Source organism: Thunnus maccoyii, chromosome 1, assembly GCF_910596095.1.
Source record: "Thunnus maccoyii chromosome 1, fThuMac1.1, whole genome shotgun sequence".
NCBI classification, from domain to species: Eukaryota; Metazoa; Chordata; class Actinopteri; order Scombriformes; family Scombridae; genus Thunnus; species Thunnus maccoyii.
The window spans coordinates 932,578-955,672 of NC_056533.1; the positions used below are offsets into that span (position 1 = coordinate 932,578).

The window sequence follows — 23,095 nt, forward strand, 5'->3', positions numbered from 1 at the left end:
TTCAAGTTGCTCAGGCCAAATCCCTAGGAGGAGTTCGTTAAAGTACGCGGGCTAAAAACACCAAAATTGGCCTGAAAATCGCAACTTTGAACCAACATGGCCGACTTCCTGTTGGATTTAGGGTATGGCTCCAAGAGAGTTTTTGGTGCATCTGGTCATGATATATAAGCACACCAAATTTCATTGTTCTACGACAATCGTAGTAATTTTCTAGGTGGCGCTGTCGAGCCATTTTTCCCCGCATTTTTTGCGAGACCCATAAAATCTGCGATTTTCACCAGAACTGACGCGCACGCCAATTTTGGTGAGTTTTGGTACACGTTTGTAGAAGTTATTTGAGGTCAAAGAGTTGTAATAATAATAATAATAATAATAATAATAATAATAATAATAATAATAATAATAATAATAATAATAATTCCTTTGGAAACAAGAGGGCTTCGCGCTGGTCAGCGCTCGGGCCCTAATAATAATAATTCCTTTGGAAACAAGAGGGCTTCGCGCTGGTCAGCGCTCGGGCCCTAATAATAATAATAATAATAATAATAATAATAATAATAATAATAATTCCTTTGGAAACAAGAGGGCTTCGCGCTGGTCAGCGCTCGGGCCCTAATAATAATAATTATAATAATAATAATAATAATAATAATTCCTTTGGAAACAAGAGGGCTTCGCGCTGGTCAGCGCTCGGGCCCTAATAATAATAATAATAATAATAATAATAATAATAATAATAATAATTCCTTTGGAAACAAGAGGGCTTCGCGCTGGTCAGCGCTCGGGCCCTAATAATAATAATAATAATAATTCCTTTGGAAACAAGAGGGCTTCGCGCTGGTCAGCGCTCGGGCCCTAATTAAAGCTGCAAGCAGCGTTGAACAGGCCTTCGCGCCCTTGCGCACAGCGGGCCGCGGCGCAGTCACCTAAGCTTCTGGGAACCAAGAAAACGTTTGGAGATGATCAGTGTGAGAGTCTTTTGACACACAATACTAACCAGTGTCTCTCTGTGAGCCCACCCCTCTGTTTATCACAGACAATTATGAATTATGAAATCAAAATATTGTTAACCTTAATCAATAATTCAGGCACCAACTGTAGGATCTGTGAGGAACACAGTTGATTATTTGCCATAATTATCAATTATCAAAAACACTTAACTAATTATAACAATTAATAGAATTATTAATATGAACTAACAAATACAGGGCACCACCCGGAAACCGGGACCAATAACCAAACAAGGTAGTCTCATAAAAGGAGTTCATCTAGAATGTTAATATCTGAGAGATATCAACATTCAAGGGTGAACAAAGAAGGGTTGAATTCAAGCTCTGACTCCTTCAATCAGCCACTTTTCACAATATGTTGCACACAATAATTACAAAAGAACTTCTCTTTAAAGATAGTTGTTTATTAAACTTTGCAAAATTAACAAAGTTAACAAATGCTTCATTCAATAAACAGCTATTCTAAAATCTTATTCTACCAAACAAAACACAAACAGCTTTGCACTGGGTTGGACACATGCAGGGGAATGCATGTGTGTGTGTGTGCGCGTGTGCGAGACAAGATGGCGACTGGGCCTGACGTGATGACGTCGTCGGTCTGCGACGCGGACGTGAGACCCAAATGGCAGAAGTACAGCGGTGTCTTGGCTAGACAAAAACAAGATGGCGTCGCCTGGTAGTCGGCGTCTTGCTCTCACCCAATTCTGTGAAAAACACACGTGTCTGATGGCGGATAAGGAAAGACAACGCAAAGTTTTGTCCGACGTTATCTGACCATCAGATGTGCAAAAAGATGTCGGTGCGTGTATCTGTGCGCGCGTGAGTGTGTGTGTTAGTCGCAAGAGAGGGGGGAGGGAAAGCGATCATGAGAGGAAGAGAAGCGGTTCCTTTGTCCACAGAGAGCGCACGTATGGACGGCAGTCTGTAACGCACGTTGTCTGGTTTCTGATCGACAAAGCAATTTACTTTCTCACTCACGGTGGCACAAACACAGTAGTCCTGAGCGGGACAAACACAAAATAGTCTAGCGTGGTGAACACAACTAACAGGCAGCAAACTTAAAATACTCCTCACAGTAAAGCAGAGAAAAATGGACTCGGCGGTCCGTCAACTCACACAACAAGAACAATAGCAATAAAGCTAAAAAGCTAAATGCTAAACAACAGCAACTGATGCTGAAAAGAACACACAATTAACACTGCCTGTGCCCAGACTTATGCCTCTTACTTGGTCGCTTCAGAAAGCGAGCAGGGTGTGTGTGTGTAGTCCTTCTTAATGTCCAACTGTCCAACTCTTGGCTCGGAGGCAGACGGTGCCGTTCTCGCACGGTTGGCGAAAATCACGGCAGCTGGCTCTGAGTAGAGTGGCGGAGAGAACAGCAGAGTCGACTCGGCGAAGACAAGCAGGGCAGAGCCGTTCCACGTTATCCTGAAGTAACTTTATTTCTTCCTTCTCGGGGGAATTTGAGGACGCTGGTTGCAGCAGCGCGCAAAGTCTCGTCTCGTCTGACGAGGGGAGTCTTCGATGAGGGGAAAACATGTTTGTGGGGTAGTCAAGCTAACTCACAGGGGAACAGAAGTTACCCCTAGCTCAGTGACATGGGAAAGACATGTATTTAGGGCATTCTCAGTTATAAAGGGGTGGTGATGTCATGGCTGCGTCATCAGGACGCTCGGCTGTGCAGGAGCGTCTCCGCCAATGAAGGACCGATGTTGACTGGTCGCTGCTGAGGTGTGAAAATCAAAAATGATCGTGATTATGATTTTTGCCATAAAAAGCACCCCTAAAAACTCTCGAGCACATTTTGACACTTTGGGGGTTAATTTTTACATTTTATCAAATTTTTCACCAGCCCTGATGTGCGTGCCAAATTTGGTGAGTTTTTGAGCATGTTTAGGGGGTCAAATTTAGAGTTAAAGTGGCGTATTAATAAAGAAAGAATAATAAAGAAAGAAACACACGAAAAACAATAGGGTCTTCGCCCTTTGGGCTCAGGCCCTAATAATAATAATAATAAAGAAACAAACACACGAAAAACAATAGGGTCTTCGCTCTTTGGGCTCAGGCCCTAATAATTCCTTTGGATACAATAGGGCTTCGCGCTGGTCAGCGCTCGGGCCTTAATAATAAATAATAGTAATAATAACTCCTTTGGATATAAGAGGGCTTCGCGCTGGTCAGCACTCGGGCCCTAATAATAATTCCTATGGATACAAGAGGGCTTCGCGCTGGTCAGCGCTCGGGCCCTAATAATAATAATAATAATAATAATAATAATAATTCCATTGGATAAAAGCCCTTGGGCCCTAATAATAATAATTCCCTGAATTAAAATAGGCCTTTGCACTGTCGGTGCTCTGGCCCTAATTATATGTACACTTTATTAGGAACACTTGTGTAATCATTACATTAACATACATGAGGGGGGCAAAATATCAGCAACACTTTTCAATATAATGCACCCCAGTACAACATCACCACCCACTACGGCCTCAATAATACAATGTCAATAAAAACAATGTCAACAAAAACTGAAAATGTATAAGCTTTGTAAACGTAGAATTTATGGCAGAGCTGTATTGAATTGCATTAGATTGCACAGGTGTTCCTAATAAAGTGCTTGCTCAGTGTATATTGTAATTGAAAATGCAGAGCTCCAGATGACACTTCATAGTTGCTCCTGGTCCTTTTGGATGGAGGCACCAAGAGAGGATTGGTGGGAATTTATGGTCTCAAAGGAGTTATTAGTGGGGAGAGAAGGTTTTATTGAGCAACAATTTACAATGTGTCAAATGTATCAAACACTTATTTACACTACAATTAGCACAGAGGTTTTTGTGGGCATGATACATGTGTGTACCGATTTCTGTGCATGTCGGTGAAACATGCCGCAGGGGATACACTTTAGGGGGCGCTGTTGGGCCATTTTGCCACGCCCATGTTCAGGACCTATACAATATCAAATGTTTCATCACTTCTGATGTATGTGCAAAGTTTAACAACTTTTTGTGTATGTTTAGGCCCTCAAAAATGCGTTTGTTTTGGAAGAATAATAATAATTACAAATACAAGAGGGCCTCCGCACTGTTTTCCTAATAAAGTGCTTGCTGAGTGTATATTGTAATTGAAAATGCAGATGACACTTCATAGTTGCTCCTGGTCCTTTTGGATGGAGACACGAAGAAAGGATTAGTGGGAACTTATTGTCTTAAAGGAGTTATTAGTTGGGAGAGAAGGTTTTATTGAGCAACAATTTTCAGTGTGTCAAATGTATCAAACACTGTTTTACACTGCAATTAGCACAGAGGTTTCTGCGGTTAAAAAAAATCATGAAAAAGATTGGGGAGTACATCTCAATTTCAGTCGGGAGTTAGAAAATCTCACTCTACCGAATCCTGCCTGTTGTGTCTGACAGACAAAATCAGAAAGGAAATTGACTCAGGTAAACTCTGCAGAATGGTTATGTTAGACCTGCAAAAGGCATTTGACATGGTAGATCATTGCATTTTAATTTACAAATTAAAAGCTCTGGGTTTTAATGATATGGCCATTAGATGGGTTAAATCCTATCTTACAGATAGATATCGAAGGGGTGATGTCAATGGGACATTATCCAGTCTAAAACAATACTTGTGGTGTCCCGCAGGGGAGTGTTCTAGGGCTGTTATTGTTTTTTATTATATATGAATGACCTCAACTTGGCCTGTTCTTGTGATGTATTTTATACGCTGATGCTGCTACATTATCAGTATCCCAAAAAGAAAAGTAGTTCTGTAAGATAGCTTGAGCCCAGAGATTCAAAAGGTTGTGAGGTGGCTCTCGGATAACAAACTTTCCCTTCATGTAGGAAAGACAGAGATCATCCTGTTTGGGTCATGAATTAAATTGAGAAATTCAACAAATTTCATAGTTAAGATTGGTCAGACCTCAATCACTTCAAAATCTTCAGTAAATTAGGATGTGTTCTGGAAGACACGGCTTTAAAACCTCTTAACAAAATTATCAATATAACAAAATTTCTCACTGGAAAAGCTGGATTGTTGGATATACCAACCTTAAAAACTCTAGCTGGAGCATTGAGATTATGCCACTTTGATTGTACTGCCAACTTTTGGACTCCTTGCAGTCTCTTAAAAACAAATTACAGATTGCAAATAAATCTACCTATCTACCTTTCTATCTACCTATACATTCTATGTGAGTGGCCTCATCCAGGGTCCGGTTTCACAAAGATAGACTTTGACTATGGCTTAGATATGACAGACAGTCAGACTTCAGATAGACGTCTAAATTCATCCATTGCACAAAGCAGTTTAGTTCTTGACTATCTTAAGTAGGACTATGGTACAAGGAATTCTGGGTAAATTAAGACCTTTTTCAAAATAAAAAAAATGGCCAATGAGTGACTGCATCCAACCACTGAGCTCCGTTTACCCCAGCAGAAAATATGTGTCTTTTGGAGAAATTCAGCAGTTACAAGGACATTTTACTAGTAAAATTTATTGAAGAGTGTAACAAAAAAAAAAAAAAAAAAAAAAAAAAAACTGACATGGAAAAAATTGCAGCAACAGTGAACAGTGTTAATCCCACAGTTGAGAGGGGTATCAAAGACGTTCAAAAAAGATATAAAAACATGGTACAAGACGCAAAGAATGAAATGTTTTCCTCTTTTTTTTGTTGGGTGCTACTGGTCGGTTGGTGTCACTGATTGTTACCATGGTAACATGGGTCCCAGGCCTGAGTTAGCCTAGGGGTAAGGTGTCTAATTTTTTTGGTTGAAAATTAGTCAGTCTTTATGTTTGTGAAACAGTCTAACTTGCATTAGACTAATCTATGAGCAAAATTAAGACTGGCTTAACACTACAGACCAGTCTGAAATACCTTTGTGACACCGGCCCCAGAGGCCAGTATCAAATATCTTCTTATCTCCTCCTAAGTCTGTTAATAAGCTGCATGAGACATACTGTAGGCATGTCATCCACATGAGCTTTCCACTAGCTACAGAAGGGTACAGCAATACAACCACCCACCCACCCACATACACATACAGACACATACACACACACACACACACACACACACACACACACACAAACACACTCACTCACTCACTCACTGCTGCTGGTACCAGCTCTTTTTTCAGATGTTGATCCTGACTATTGCTGTCCTCATGAAAAAAGACTTAGGTGGTGGTCAGACATAAATCAGGGTAGTGGTGGCCTAAAGGTTAGAGAAGCGAGCTTGTGACTGGAGGGTAGCCTGGTCAATCCCCTGGACTGGCAGGACAAATCTGGGTGGGGAAAGTGAAAAAGTAGTGCTTGTCCCTCCCTCATTCCCACCACTGAGGTGCCCTTGAGCAAGGCCCTTAACCCCACCTGCTCCAGTGGAGCTGCTCAGTGGCTGGCAGATCAGACTGTGGTTGTACTGGGCAGCTATCAAGTAGAGAGAGCATCTCAGTGAAATAATAAAGGTTAAATAAAGGTTAAAAAAAAAGACATCAGCTCTACAGTGGACACTGTCACAGGAGACCATCGTTCGTTTCCTGTTTCCAGCCATAAGTCGGGACAGTTTTTTAAAAACCGAAATTACAATCGTCCCCTTAACCTTACCCCGTGGTTATTATTGTTGCCATGACAATGAAGGTGGCCTAACTTTAATGAAATAGTAGGTGGCCTAACTTTTAGGAAGTAGTAACTTTAACCCACACCACATGTTTCTCTAATCTCCAAGTGACTTCTTGGAGCCAAGATGGCGCTGCCCTGCTAATGACATAGAGGCTCTTGCTGCACATTATTTGTGGCGTCTTCACTTATTCTTTGTCATCGGTTGGTGCACTAGGCACTACATTTACTGAGTGTGAGTGTTAGTCTGGGCTGTAAGCTGTGTATATGTGGAATGAAATGGAGAAGAATGGAACTGTTACTCTTGACATGGCTAATCCTGTCTAGCCAGGTTGTGCAGTGCTTCACAAACAGGCTCATGAACACTGGTCAGCTATACAGGAGGACTGAGCTTCTAGACCTCTAAACCAGTAATTAAGACTGTAAATGTGTGGTCTAGTGACAATACAGAGGAGCTGAGAGGATGCTTTCTTTGCATGGACTGGGACATTTGCTTCCAGGATGGAGATGTTGACAAAAAACCAATCACTGCCTATGTCTCTGTCTTTGTGGATTTAATCCAGAAACTGTTAGGAGATATCCAAATAATAAACCCTATATCACAAAAGGAAGTAAAGAATGTATTAATAGGAAGAAAATGGCCTACAGATCAGGAGACACTGCAGGACTGAAAGTTGCACAAAAAGACCTCAATCAGCAATTGAGGTGCAGAGTGCATAAAGTATAAGGAATGGGCAGAACAAGATTTGTTCAAATCTGACACAAAGAAACTGTGGGATGCAATTCTATCCAATATGGATTCCAAAAGGAAGCTCTTGTTTGCCTAAAATGAAACTGCAAGGGCAAATGAACGGAATCATTTATATATGCCATTTGACACTGATACTTTATCTAAAACTTCACAAAAAGTAACTTTTAATGTTTGTGATGACAGAATTTTTAAAACTATCCACACTAGCAAAGCAATGGGACCGGATGGCATGTCTGCTTTTCTTTTAAGACTATTTGCTTAGGAACTCAAACCAGCCTAGTATCAACTCTTTCAGTTCTCTATAGATACACACACAGTGCCAGAGCTCTGGAGAAAAGCCATTATAACTCGAGGTCCCAAAAAGTCTTGTCCCCATGAAAATAATGATTACAGGCCAGCGGCTTTTACTTCCAATGTTATGAAATCATTACAGAGGATCATAACAGAGGAACTACATAGAAAGGTGGAGCCATCCCTAGTTTAGTACCAATCATCTTCCTATATAAGAAATTGCAGCATAAATGGCGCCACAATACTGCACCTTGTCTTGAAGCACTTAGAAAGTCCTATTGCATATGCCAGACTTCTTTTTTAGTGATTTCAGTTCTACTTTTAACAGTATTCATCCACATACCCTGCTTAAAAAAATAGTTCAGTTGGAGGTTAATCCTTTTTTGATTAAGTGGTATTACTCTTTTTTATCAAATAGGCCACAACAAGTGAAAATTAATACAACACTTTCTGATATACTAAGAAGCACAACAGGGCCCCCCAAGGATGTGTTAGCTCACCCTTCTTGTTTACTCTGTATGTATACAAATTATTGTGTCAGCTCCCAGCCTAATCAATTTGTAGTGAAATTCTCAGATGGCACTATTATCCTCAGTTTACTCACAAGTCATTCCAACATTGCCAGCTATAAAGCTGCAGTGGACAGGTTCGTGGACTGGTGTGATGAGCATGACTTGCACATTACTGTACATAAAACTGACAAAATTATGTTAGATCCCAGATCAATTGGCGACTGGAGCTCTGTTGCTGCACATGGTCATGACATTAGACAAGTCACTTCTTACAAATATTTAGGGGTCCATCATGAGCTTAGCTGTCACACACGTGGCAAGTGTGTGTGCGAGAATCCATCAGCACCTCCATTTCCTTCAGAGACTCAGAGATTTTCATGTCTGCAGGGATATTGTGTTAATTTTTTATAGATCTACTATAGAGTCCATCTTATGTTATGGTATTACCAGCTGGTATGGAAACCTGACAGTCAAATTTAAAGCTCAAATGTTTAGTCTGGTTAAAACGGCAGGGAAGATTATGGAACACCCACACCCCTCACTCCCCAGGACATCTTTGAGCAGTCCCCTATTCGGCAGGCCAACAGGATTTTATCTGACCCCTCTAATGTGTTGAACTCTGAGTGCATGCAAATGAACTCTGGGAGGTACAGGGCCTTGTTATAAACATTCATGTCATTTAAACTCTGTCAGTTAAACTTAATAATGGGCAACACTGGGAGGAGAGACAGAACAGCAGGGAGGCCCAAAGATAATAGCAGTTTCCACCAATCGTGTGCTTGTAAGCAAGTAAAGTGAGATGTGTTGTTGCTTGTAATTTATGTACTAAGATGTATATATTTGATGTTTTGATGATATAAGATGATATATTTTGATAAGTATGCCTTTGAATCTTTGTATGTTTGTGAATGGATTTGTTACTAATTTGCTTGGCTGTTTTATCTCAGGCTAATGTTTGCATGTGTCCCTATTTAATGTGTTTCTATTGTAATGTCTGGTTTGATGCAGCAGTTCCCTTAATGTTTTAATGACCAGTTGTTTTTTCCACATTCAGTTGGAAGTAGTTGTCAGCCCACCATTCTATGAAGTAAGAAATGAAGTGTTGATAGGCTGTAACTGAGTTATTGAGTAGTTCCAGTATGGCAGTATCATCAGAGTATGTGTAATATCTGGTGATGGGTGAAGGGTTAATATAGTCGTTTACATTTATGTCCCTTCCTTTACAGGGTGTAAAGGAAGGGACTGAGGACATAGCCCTGATGATGGTACTGTGCCTAATCTTACAGCCTGTGGTTGATGCTTATTTGACCCTGTAGAGGTGCAGAGTTTTATTTCACAGGCTGTAGGGGCTTAACACCACATAATATGTATACCAAAATTCCTTAAACACTATACAAGGTCAAAAAACAAACAAACAGACAAACACACAAACAAGTGCATATATAAACAGACATATGTCATGAATATGTTCAGATTGTTTCCAATCAAAACTCTCCATTAGGAAAGTCATTTTTTGTTTACAATTTAAACCACCAATTGGATGTGGTGAAAAATTTCATATTTGTTAATTTACCTCTTTGCAAATGCAAAATGGAGAAAACAACCAAGCCATGTTAGACATCTAATCACAACACCAAACCATCTTAAAAGTAATGTGTAGAAGCATTTCAGATCCAACACCATAGATGGAGGAATCTTGAGTAAAGGTTTGTAAAGCTCAGTTGTGGTCTTACCTTACTGTAAGAAGAAGGCGGAGGAACCACTAATAAACACATCAATGTGATGACATAGTTTAGGATTAGGTTAAGTGGGTTGTGTTCGTTCTCAGTTCATTGGAACTTTACAAAGTGACAGTCATATTTTTCATAGAGAAGATGGATGAAGCTGACTAAACAAAATAAATGATATCACATTTCATACATGTACTATTTATTCATCTCAGGTAGGGTTGGCTACATACCTAGTGACCAGCACAGCAGTGTCCACTGGTGGGATGTCATCCCTTCCACCAGGAATGTGGTTGGTGCCAAGGTACCGCGGCCCCCCATACTCTTGATACAGCCAATGACAGAAGCTCTCCAAAGACCTTTCACCATGATGGCCCACCTTCAGCTTGTCCTGGAGAACAGATACAGAGCAGATTAGCTCCATCCTCTCCTGGTACTTTGTCACAATTGCTCCTTAATCTTTAAATTCACATTGTTCACATTAGTCACAGAACTATTCAAAGATTAAAAAATAAACAGTGATCAATGAGATGTTAAAATGATCTATGTGTCCTATATGATTGTATCTGTTGCCATGTGCTAAAAACTTCTATATAAACAAGTGCTTTTTGAATATCTCAGTATGAAGCTTTATATCAGTTTCAACCAGAAGAAGTTTAGATTTTAGTTCCTGGTCCATTGTTCCTGCCCTCAAAGAAGTCTGTGCTCCAAATTTTACTCAGCCTTTGTTTGTGCTGTCCATGGCTATTATCTGAATTCCAGAATTTATTTGATAATGTAGGACATATACTGTATTATCAACAATTTTCCAGTGCCATCAGTAATACCAATATATGTACAGTATCAGTATAATGTTTTTATCATATATTTGATTATCTATGGCTAACCTATTGTTTTCTTTATATTTTAAGTTAAAATTTGATAACTTGAGTCTCCATAGGACAGAACATTTAAAAAAAAATAGGAACCTCTTTCTTGAGGGGCATGACCTTCCTCACACACACACACAACACACACACACACACACACACACACACACACACACACACACACACACACAGAGGGAAGCCAGCATCTGCTGACAGTCAGGTTGTTAAGGTTGACAGGAAGTTAGAGAGGGGTCAAAGAAGGTGAAAGGTCAGGCTTACAGGGCGACTGTGAAGCAACACCAGCTTGGTGACACGAATATTGATCCTGAATCCCAAACTCTGGTGATGGAACATGTTGTAGACCTGCAAGAGAGGGAGCAACACTGTCAGTGCTGCACATTTCACCAGCAGGGGAGAGAAGGTGTAAAGGAAAGACAAATGAGCAAAGAGGAATCATGTGACTGTTTATGGTTCAGTTTTCAAATCACATCTGATGTACAAACCACAGACACAATTTTATTTTTGTTCAGTGTCAGTGTAAAACATATAAGCCTCTAATTCAGAGTTCTTGTTTCACACAAATGCCTCCCTCTGACTTTGGGCCTCTGTCTCAGGAAAGCTGGTAATCTGATGTGGTGAAGCAAGCCACAGTGTCTGCCACACACACCCACACCAAACCCCACTCACACACACACACACACACACACACACACACACACCCACGCACCCACACACACACACACACACACACACACACACACACACACACACACACACACACACACTGCATACAGTGTGACATACTGGGTTGTACATAACCATCAAAGTCAATTAAGCTTAAATGAGCATTTTTCAAAATGACTGTAAAATAAGAAAAATAGTTGTGTTTGACTGAAAAATAGTTGAGTAGATCATATCACTGCCCTGCAAAGCCACTCCTAACATACCAAATAATGGCCATACTGGTCTAACACTGGGAGACCACAGGAACAAATGTAGTGCTGAAATGAAGCATGCAAGAATGGAAAAAATGCTAATCATTCTCTGGTTCTGGTTTCTCCAATGTGAGGGCAGCTGTGGCTCAGGAGGTAGAGCGGGTTGTCCACTAATCGGAAAATTGGCGGTTCGATTCCCGGCTCCTCCAGTCCACATGCCGATGTGTCCTTGGGCAAGACACTTAACCCCAAATTTCTCCTGATGGCTGTGCCATCAGTGCATGAATGTGTGTGAATGGTTAGCTTTCTCTAATGGGCAGGTTGGGACCTTGCATGGTAACCCCTGTACCCATTCAGCGTATGAATGGGTGAATGTGATTCATAGTGTAAAAAGCACTTTGAGTGGTCGGAAGACTAGAAAGGCACTATTCAAGTACAGTCCATTTACCATTTGCTGCTTTGTACTGTTTTACATTATTACAAACAGAATTTGGGGTTTTGGACTCTTGATTAGAAAAAACAACATATTTGACAACACCAACCTGGGCTAGAGGTCTGCTCCTACTCCAAAAACATACATTTTCACAGAAAAAAACAACAAAAAGAAACAAGAAACCTGATGATTAGACACATTAAACTATGTGGTTGTCTTGAACAGACCCAAGTATAGAGAGAACAGTTCTGACTTTTACATTTTCATTCAAGAGGACCAAACAGCTGATGGTTTTATCGCCTTGTATACCTTCTCTTTCAACTTCTTCCTCAAACCTGCATTAACTGATGTTTTGTCCACTAGTTTTCAGCAGAACATAACACTGACATATCAACAGCTTTTAAGTTATGGTAAATGGTAAACGGACTGTACTTGTATAGCACCTTTCTAGTCTTCCAACCACTCAAAGCGCTTTTACACTACGAATCACATTCACCCATTCACACACTGCCATGCAAAGGTCCCAACGTGCCCATCAGAAGAAATCTAATCATTCACACACATTCTCACACTGATGGCACAGCCATCAGGAGCAATTAGGGGTTAAGTATCTTGCCCAAAGACACATCGACATGTGGACTGGGGGAGCTGGGAATCGAACCGCTGATCTTCTGATTAATGGACAATCCACTCCACTTTCTGAGCCACAGCTGCCCACAGTTATGTTGAACTTGTTAGCAAACAGTTGCTAACACTGGAGCCTTGCAGGGGACAGTCCTGTCTCTCTTCCTCTTCAACCTCTATACCATGGACTTCAACTGCCACACAGAGTCCTGCTATCTTCAGAAGTTATCTGATGACTCTGCTATAGTTGGATGTATCAGCAAGGGTGAGGAGGCTCAATATAGGGCTGTGGTGGGAAACTTTGTCACACGGTGTGAGCAGAACCATCTGCAGCTCAATGTGGCAAAGACAAAGGAGCTGGTTGTGGATCTGAGGTGGACCAAGGCACCGGTGACCCATGTTTCCATCCAGGGGGTCAGTGGGGACATTATGGAGAACTACAAGCACCTGGGAATGTACACTAACAATGAACTGGACTGGGCTAAGAACACTGAAGCCTTCTACAAGAAGGGCCAGAGCCATCTCTACATTCTGAGGAGGCTGAGGTCTTTCAAGATCTGCCAGACGACGATGAGGATGTTTTATGAGTCTGTGGTGGCCAGTGCTCCCCTGTTTGCTGTTGTGTGCTAGGGAAGCAGGTTTAGGGTAGTAGATGCCAACAGGCTCAACAAACTGATCTGCAAGGCCAGTGACATTGTGGGGGTGGAGCTAGACTGTCAGCAGTGTCAGAGAGGAGGATGCTGTCCAAGTTACATGTCATCTGGGACAATGTCTCCCACCCACTCCGTGACATGCTGGTCAAGCACTGAAGTGCATTTAGCGCAAGATTCTTTCCACAAAGTTGCACCATAAAGTGCCACAGGAAGTCATTCCTGCCTGTGGCCATCAAACTTTTCAACTCCTCCCTCAGAGTGTCAGACACTCCTGATGCCCTGATTCCACCGGGCACGCTGCATCATGCTCTGGCTGTGATGTGGTTTTGTTCCATCCTCCACACAGCCTCATACACCACTGGGAGTATTTCAGTAGGGGATCATTTTGCTCCAGCAGTGCCAGAGAGAAGAGATTCACCCCTCTACCTGAAGAGGAAGCCAGGGACCAGGGCAATCATGGAACTAGTGGTGTCATAAACTCTTGTGATTTTCCAATTGCAATATGAACCTCACGTCATCCATGATGACAAATATCCTCTGACCAGTTGACTTCTGGCCTGGTTATGCTTATTGTGTGGAAGCTGCGAAGCATATATATATATTTATTTATATCAATGCTGATTCAGACTAACACCAAATTTGAGAATCTTGTACATATAATGACAGTGCACTATTATGTAAAATTTGATACAATTATACCAACAGGGGGTGCTACTGTAATATTATAGCATGATATTTCTACAGTTCTGTTGTCTTCAGTGAAATGAAACTTGGTGCACAAGTCTTCCATGTCAGTGTGCACGACATAGTGAAACATGGCGCCAATAGCCCCACCTTGTGGCCATTAGTGAAACACCACCATACAACTTATTAAGTTCTATATCTCTTAAATTCAATATTCCATGGTGGCCAAATTCAGCAAAATTGTACAGACAGGGATGCTGAATAAGTGTGTGGTATTTGATACAATTTCACCTGTAGGTGGCGGTGCAAAATATTGAATAACTGCTGAAGCAGAAATTTGCAGCAACAGTAGCAATAACAGCAGTGGCAGCAGCTGGCAGTGGCGACAGCCAGCAGTGGCGGCAGTGGCAGTGGCTGCGTCTGGAGGTTTGCAGCTCCCCCACGCAATTTCTCTAGAAATTGCAGAATTTTCTAGTTTATACTATTCTTGCATTTTAACACATTTACAGATCCCATTTATCAGCATAAGTTTTACACTGTTGTCATATATTGTAGAATGATGTACATTATTATTATTATTTTATTATTATTTATTTTATTATTATTATTTATCAATGAAGCCAGATGAAGCCAATCAGTTAACTAGACTCCAAGCATGCCTTAAGGACATAAAGACCTGGATGACCTGCAATTTTCTGCTACTAACCTCAGATAAAACTGAAGTTATTGTGTTTGGCTAATCTAGATGGCATTACCCTGGCCTCCAGCGCCACCATAAGGAATCTGGGAGTTCTTCTTGATCAGGATATGTCCTTTAACTCCCACATAAAACAAATTTCAAACACTGCCTTTTTTCACTTATGTAATATTGCAAAAATCTGGCACATCCTGTCTCAACAAGATGCAGAAAAAATAGTCCATGCATTTGTTACTTCTAGGCTAGATTATTGCAACTCATTATTATCAGGCTGCCCTAACAAGTTTCCAAAGACTCTCTAGCTGGTCCAGAATGCAGCTGCACGTGTACTGACTAAAACTAGAAAAAGAGATCACATTTCCCCCATCTTAGCTTCGCTGCATTCGCTTCCAGTAAAATCAAGAATTGAATTTAAAATCCCTCTCCTCATATACGAAGCCCTTAATGGTCAGGCACCATTATATCTTAAAGAGCTCATAGTACCGTATTATCCCACTAGAACACTGCGCTCCCAGTATGCAGCTTACTGGTGAGTCCTACAGTCTTTAAAAGTAGAATGGGAGGCAGAGCCTTCAGCTATCAGGCTCCTCTCTTGTGGAACCATCCTCCAGATTCGGTCCAGGAGGGCAGACACCCTCTCTACGTTTAAGAGTAGGCTTAAAACTTTCCTTTTTGATAAAGCTTATAATTAGGGCCGACCAAGCTCGCCTTGGACCAGCCCTTAGTTATGCTGCTATAGGCCTAAGACTGCCGGGGGACTTCCAATGATGCACTGAGCTCCTCTCTCCTCCTTTCCATCTGTATGTGTTCTTTTACCATTAATGCATGTTACTAACTTGACTTCTTCCTCGGAGTTCTATGTGCTTTCTCATCCGCAGGAAACCCCATGAACCATGCTCACGTGTTGACGTCCTTCTGCTGTCCTTCACCAGCTGTTCCTGCTATTGTTGCTGTTTGTTGCTACAACAACAGCAGGCACTAATGTGCATTCATACACTCAGTTGTTCTGGAACTCTGTTAAAGGCAGTATTATTTTTGTTGCGGTAAAATGTTTAAGGTACAGTAAATACACATATAACACAGCTATCAGTTATCTATCTCTGAAATGTCTGCCTCCACCCTAATACAATAGGGCTGATTGGACTTTGACTTTTGGTGCTCACACTAGGAGAAATGAGGAGCTCATGGATTCCCAACCTTTGTTGTTCCATGGAAGATAGCGTTTCTAGACGGGGGTCTATCATAAGACTGTTCACTAATCATGTAAGTTTTGATTCAGGCATGATCTCTTTCTATACATTCAGCCAACCTGGTCCAAAATGCCTTGATACAGAGAGAGGGTGAGACAGCAAGCATCAGAGAGAGACCTTCTCTAGCTGAGCCATCGACTTCTTGCTGATCCGCCCCATACATGAAAGGCATGGAAATAATTTACTGATCCAGCTCTGAGATGTGTTTTCATTTACTGGACCCAATTGCTCAAATTGTGACAAAACAAGGAGAAAGTCACTTTTCCCAACATTGATACTTTACTAATAAACTTTTTAAAAACATTGCATCCCTTTATAATATATTATATAAAATTATATAAGTAGGCATTAGCATAGGAACAAAAAAACTCATTTAAAAAAAGAAAAAAGTTTAGATTTACATGGTCCACACAAAGCACACCAGCAGCAACTATCTAATATCTACAAAAGCCTCTGATATTTAACTTAAGTGAGTGAGCTAGTCTATCGATCGAATGCTTTACAGGGTATTGATTCTATACACAAAATATAAACAGTTAGGGGGTGAGTCAGAAACATGATTTCAGAGACTATATTTGTGTTTGGCATTCTTACCATGTTCATGACAGTCAGCAGGAACCTCTGGGCTGCCTCAGCACCGTGGTACTGCACCATGTCAGAATCTGCCACCACCACTGTCTCCACAGTGTATACTTCATGCAGGCGAATGGCGCTCCTCTTCCGATGACTCTCCTCACCCACTTTTGACCTCTTCTCCTTCTTCTTCCCTGCCACAAAGGGCAGGCAGACAGGAAGACCAAGATTAGAAACACTACACCGGAGGTGAGAAGTAACACAGCTATTCACATTGTTGTGACTCAGTAGATTTTTCACATACTAGTGTGCATGTATGGGCGTAGATTTGGGTATGGATGGTGGGGACATGTCAAGGTGTTGCTGAATTATCCCTGCCAATACTTTTACCAATCTCAAACATCTTGCCATTTTAACTCCACATAGGGTTAATGATAAAATCTCTGCGGGGTTGCCAGATTTAGGTGTTGTTAGCTAATTTATGATTGTTGTTCAGAAATGTAATTTAAACTGGAGTGCAGGACTTTTGTCTCCTCCTTCTGGCAGTGAGAGTAAAGGGGGGCACTCAGCTGTGATTGCCTTACAAAGGCATGCAGCACGTTCTCATGCGCACCCTGAATGACAGACACACAGAGAGAGGCTGGTAAAAACGGATATGTTGTGACAGTCGACCAACTCAAAACAAGAGGGCTTCACGCTGATCAGCGTTCAGGCCCTAATTAAAGCTGCAACCAATGATGAACAGGCCCTTGCACCTCTGCGCAAGTTGGAAGGGCTTCTATAGTAGGCATATAGTTGTCTTCAGACCCGGGCCGTTTTCAGACAGTGCAAGAACAAGATAAACATCACTTCCATTGTCCACAATTTTGTATGCAATTTTCACCAGAACTGACGCGCATGCCAATTTTCGTGAGTTTTGGGATATGCGCATTCGAGTTATTCATGATCAAAATGTCGTAATAATAATAATAATTAAAGCTGCAAGCAGCGATGATCGGGCCCTCGCGCCCTTGCATATGTCGTGTCGGGCGCAGTCGAAGTGCTTCAGTCACGGGCATGTAGATGTCTTCAGACCCGGGCTGTTTTCAGATAATGAAAGAAGAGGGTGAACATCACTTCCTTTGTTTGCTGTTTTGCCTGCTGCTGGGGCTGCTTCATTGAAATTTCGTAGGGGGCGCTATTCAGCCAGTTTGCATCACTGATGGAATATTGTCATGTACACGTGTTCAGGCCAGGAGAAGTTCGCACATGTACTCCTTGAAAAAAAAGTAAGGATTGAACACTGCTGTCAGATGTGTAGAAACACTTAGTAACTGGAGTGTGGCGCAGTCCAAGGGCTTCTGTCACCATCATATAGATGTCTTCAGACCTGGGTTGACAGGTCTGGCTTTACCCATCCCCCCCTCCCATTCTCTCTCTCTCCCTCTCAGCTGGAGAAGAGAATGTCACTCTTCTTGCGAAATATCCTCATTACATATATCATTTTTTTGTAGGAAATTTCGTCACGAATCCATTGATACAGGTTTCAAAGTGGTCAGACTTATAGTTTAGACATCAGAACCATTTGTTTGACACAAAATCCATGCCCAGAGATTGCATCCCCATTGGTTTACATTGTAAGGTGGGATGTGACACTACAACTTTCAGGGCTTATTATATCTAAACTGTTCGAGTTATTACAAAGTTTTTAATAACTTTTGTTCAGCACAGTGTGTTAAGTCATGTATTATGGTTTGAAGCTGAAGTGAAGTGGAGAAATACTTTACTCGCACACTGTGTGACTATAAATTATGCACGCTGGGCCGCGGCGCAGTCGAGGGGTTTCTGTCACGAGCATGTAGATGTCTTCAGACCCAGGCTGTTTTCAGACATCACTTCCTTTGTCCACTATCTTACCTGCTGCTGGGGCTGCTTTGCTGCAATTTTGTGGGGGGTGCTATTCAACCAGTTTGATTGCACTTCTATGTGGCGTACATTTAAATTGTTACGTGTAACTTTAGTTTTTCACTGTTATCTAACATTGCATGAAGGAGTCAAATATCATTTCCTTAGTCCACTATATCGTGTTAGAAAACACCCATTAAGTGAACATCATGTCGCTGTATATCAACTGTAGAGCACACCTTGAAAATTTCATGTGAATCAGATGATGTTTGTCATATAAGGCTGAGTTGCTCACACCTGTGTCATCAAAACTGTGCAAGTTTTGAGCCCGGTCACTTTTTAATTTTAATTAGTAAATTGAGAAGTCTTGATGAGTTTGTGTGTAAAACAAATTCATTTCCTACACTTAATCGTCTATTTTTAGAAAAGTAAACACTTTAACCCACATGATCTGGTCAAAGTTTGATTGAAATGTGTACTGTCACTGGGCTCTACAGTGTGAGTATTTCACTCGCATTTGCCCCTAAAAACAGATATGTGTGAAGTGGAGAAATAATTTACTTGCACACTGTGCGACTACAAATTACAACCATAACACTATATGAAACATTAGAGGGATTTAAAGTTGAAACAATGGATACAGAAAGTGGTGACGCTAATAAGGCTAGCGGAGCGTAAGCTGCAGCATGACCGGAAAGAAACACAACCAGTTAGCCTCCGCTCAGCTCTCAGCTAGCCCCGGCTCTCTGTTTGGATGCAACCGGACCACCAAGCCCCGGTTAGTTATTCAGGTTAAAGTGGGAAAAACCAGCAGGTCTGTCGGCCAGCTGAGTGAAGTGAAACCTGCGGGAGAAACACCGGGACCATCATGGAGAAACAGTCCATAGAGGAGCTGCTGTGTTCAGCTGCACAGATAGGAAATCCCGCGGCTGACAGGATGTACCACTCTGTTTGGAAAAATATTTTACTCTTCTCTTTTTGGTTTATAACAGCAGTTGGCAATGTTGGGACGGGCAGTGGTGCATTTGGTTATTATCACAGATAATTATGAATTATGAAATCGAGATATTGTTAACCTTAATCAATAATTCGGGCACCAACTGTTGGATCTGTGAGGAACACAGTTGATTATTTGCTATATCAATTACCAATGATAATTAACTGATTATAACATTTAATAGAATTATTACTATGAACTAACAAATACGAAGCACCACCTGGAAACTGGGACTAATAACCGAACAAGGTAATCTCATAAATGGGAGTTCACCTAGAATGTTAATATCTGAGAGATAAACATTCAAGGGTGAACAAAGAAGGGTTGAATTCGAGCTCTGACTCCTTCAATCAGCCACTTTTCACAATATGTTACCAATAATGACAAAAGAACTTCTCTTTAAAGATATAACAGTGTTTATTAAACTTAGCAAAATTAACAAAGTTAACAAATGCTTCATTCAATAAATAGCTATTCTAAAATCTAATTCTACCAAACAAAACACAAACAGCTTTGCACAGGGTTGGACACTTGCAGGTTGGACACTTTTATCCGATGTTATCTGACCATCAGATGTGCAAAACGATGTCGGTGCGTGTATCTGTGCGCGCGTGAGTGTGGTGTTAGTCGCAAGAGAGGGAGGAGGGAAAGCGATCGTGAGAGGGAGAGAAGCGGTTCTTTTTCCACAGAGAGCGCACGTACGGACGGCAGTCTGTAACGCACGTTGTCTGGTTTCTGATTGACAAATCAGTTTACTTTCTCACTCACGGCGGCACAAACACAGCAGTAGTCCCGAGCGGGACAAACACAAAATAGTCTAGCGTGGTGAACACAACTAACAGGCAGCAAACTTAAAATACTCCTCAGAGTAAAGCAGAGAAAAATGGATTCGGCGGTCCGTCAACTCATACAACAAGAACAATAGCAATAAAGCTAAAAAGCTAAATGCTAAACAACAGCAACTGATGCTGAAAAGAACACACAACTAACACTGCCTATGCCCAGACTTATGCCTCTTACTTGGTCGCTTCACAAAGCGAGCAGGGTGTGTGTGTAGTCCGTCTTAATGTTCAACTTTGTCCTTGGCTAAAAATAGATGTGTGCGAAGTGGAAAAAAAATACTCGTACACTGCGCGACTACTAATTGCAACCATAAAAGTATATGAATTCTAGAGGGATTGAAAGTTGAAACGACGGATACAGGAAGTGGTGACGCTTGTTAGGGCAGCGGTGCGTTAACTGCAGCATGACCGAAAGAAGCAAAACCAGTTAGCCTCTGCTAGCCTCTCAGCTAATCCCGGCTCTCTGTTTAGATCCAAACGGAGCACCGAGTCCCGATTTGTTATTAAGGTTAAAGCGGAGAGAATCAGCGGGTCTGTGGGCCAGCTGAATGAAGTGAAACCTGCAGAAAAAACACCGTGACCATCACGGTAAAACAGTCCGTAGAGAACTACTGTGTTCAGCTGCACAGATAGGAAATCCCTCGGCTGACAGGATGTACCACTCTGTGAGGAAAAATATTTTACCCTTCCCTTTTTGGTTTATAACAACGGTTGGCAACCAGCATATTAGGTGCATTACTGCCACCCTCTTCCTGAGTTTTTCCCTCATATAAGCTATAGTCTTTCTTGATCATTAGTACAATATATGATTACATGTGTAATAGTCTCCTCAGTCAAGTGGGAAAAAATATGTGCATATATGAACAACAGCAATTGGAGAAGATGACAGTCAAAACGTCATCATGTTAAATAATCATGATATCAATATTGAACAAAAATGATCGTGATTATAATTTTTGCCATAATCAAGGAACCCTTAAAAACAGCTAATTGTGATTTACATACACACACAAACACACAAACACAGTTTAAATATGTATGTGATAAATTGTAAATATGTATGTAATGAATTGTTTTCTTTACGAAACTGTTACTTGAACATTTTTCAGTGTGCTCCTAAAGTTATATGTATGCTCCTAATTTCTTTCATTTAGGAGCACATGTACTCCTTGAAAAGAAGTAAGGATTGAACACTGCTGTCAGATGTGTAGAAGCACTAAGTAAGTGGAGTGTGGCCAGTCCAAGGGCTTCTGTCACAGGCAGTAGATGTTTACTTTACCCATCCCCCCCCTCCCATTCTCTCTCTCTCCCTCACACCTGCAGAGAAAGATATTAGTGTACTCTTCTTGTGAAATATCCTCATAAATCCCATAACTTTGGCCAAATCCTACATAAAAATCACATTTTTTTGTAGGAATTTTCGTCGCGGATCCATTGATACAGGTATGAAAGTGGTCAGACTTATAATTTAGACGCCAGATGCCCCAGTTTGGCACAAAGTCCATGCCCAGAGATTGCCTCCCCATTGGTTAACATTGTAAGGTGTAATGTCGCACTCCAAATTTCAGGGCTTACTAAATCTAAACCGTTCAAGTTATTACAAAGTTTTTAATAACTTTTGCTCAACACAGTGTGATAAGTCATGTATTAAAGTTTGAAGCCGATACCATTAACGCCCTAGGAGGAGATAGCGTTTATTCAAGGTCCAAAATTGGCAAAAAATTGTATTTTGAAATTGAGATTGCGGACTTCCTGTTGGATTTAGGTCAGGGGTGTCAGCATATGATTTGTAGGTCTTGATGAGACGAATAATTAAATTTAGGTTCGATCTCTCTATGACATTCCTACGGGCCGTGGCGACCGTTTTAGATACACAGGTGGCGCTCTCGAGCACATTTTGGCACTTTGGGGGTTAATTTTTACATTTTATCAAATGTTTCACCAGACCTGATGTGCGTGCCAAATTTGGTGAGTTTTTGAGCATGTTTAGGGGGTCAAATTTAGAGTTAAAGTGGCGTAATAATAAAGAATAATAATAAGAAAGAAAGAAACACACGAAAAACAATAGGGTCTTCGCCCTTTGGGCTCAGGCCCTAATAATAAAGACACAAACACACGAAAAACAATAGGGTCTTTGCCCTTTGGGGGCATAGCTTAGGGCCCTAATTAAAGCTGCAAGCAGCGTTGAACGGGCCTTCGTGCCCTTGCGCACATCGGGCCGCGGCGCAGTCAGCTAAGCTTCTGGGAACCAAGAAAACGTTTGGAGATGATCAGTGTGAGAGTCTTTTGACACACAATACTAACCAGTGTCTCTCTGTGAGCCCACCCCTTTGTTCACAGACAATTAAGAATTATGAAATCAAAATATTGTTAACCTTAATCAATAATTCAGGCACCAACTGTAGGATCTGTCAGGAACACAGTTGATTATTTGCTATAATTATCAATTATCAAAAATAATTAATTATAACAACTAATAGAATTATTAATATGAACTAACAAATACGAAGCACCACCTGGAAACCGGGACCAATAACCGAACAAGGTAATCTCATAAATGGGAGTTCACCTAGAATGTTAATATCTGAGAGATAAATATTCAAGGGTGAACAAAGAAGGGTTGAATTCGAGCTCTGACTCCTTCAATCAGCCACTTTTCATAATATGTTACACAATAATGACAAAAGAACTTCTCTTTAAAGATATAACAGTGTTTATTCAACTTAGCAAAATTAACAAAGT

At 41.1% G+C, this 23,095-nt stretch overlaps 1 protein-coding gene across 9 annotated transcripts in view; it reads right to left on the bottom strand.

The window, feature by feature from the left end:
* The window catches only part of adamts17 (ADAM metallopeptidase with thrombospondin type 1 motif, 17), a 626,422-nt gene that overhangs the window by 526,638 nt on the left and 76,689 nt on the right, over window positions 1–23,095 (bottom strand). For all 9 annotated transcript variants that reach the window (XR_006096576.1, XR_006096581.1, XM_042414307.1 and 6 more), the window contains exons 4-6: window positions 16,652–16,824; window positions 11,061–11,144; window positions 10,146–10,303 (exon numbers count right to left, since the gene is read on the bottom strand). Coding sequence is in view for 7 of the 9 variants with exons in the window: in XM_042414307.1 (XP_042270241.1) it covers window positions 10,146–10,303; window positions 11,061–11,144; window positions 16,652–16,824 (415 nt within the window). In the remaining 2 variants the exon portion in view is untranslated. The remainder of the gene's footprint in view (window positions 1–10,145; window positions 10,304–11,060; window positions 11,145–16,651; window positions 16,825–23,095) is intronic.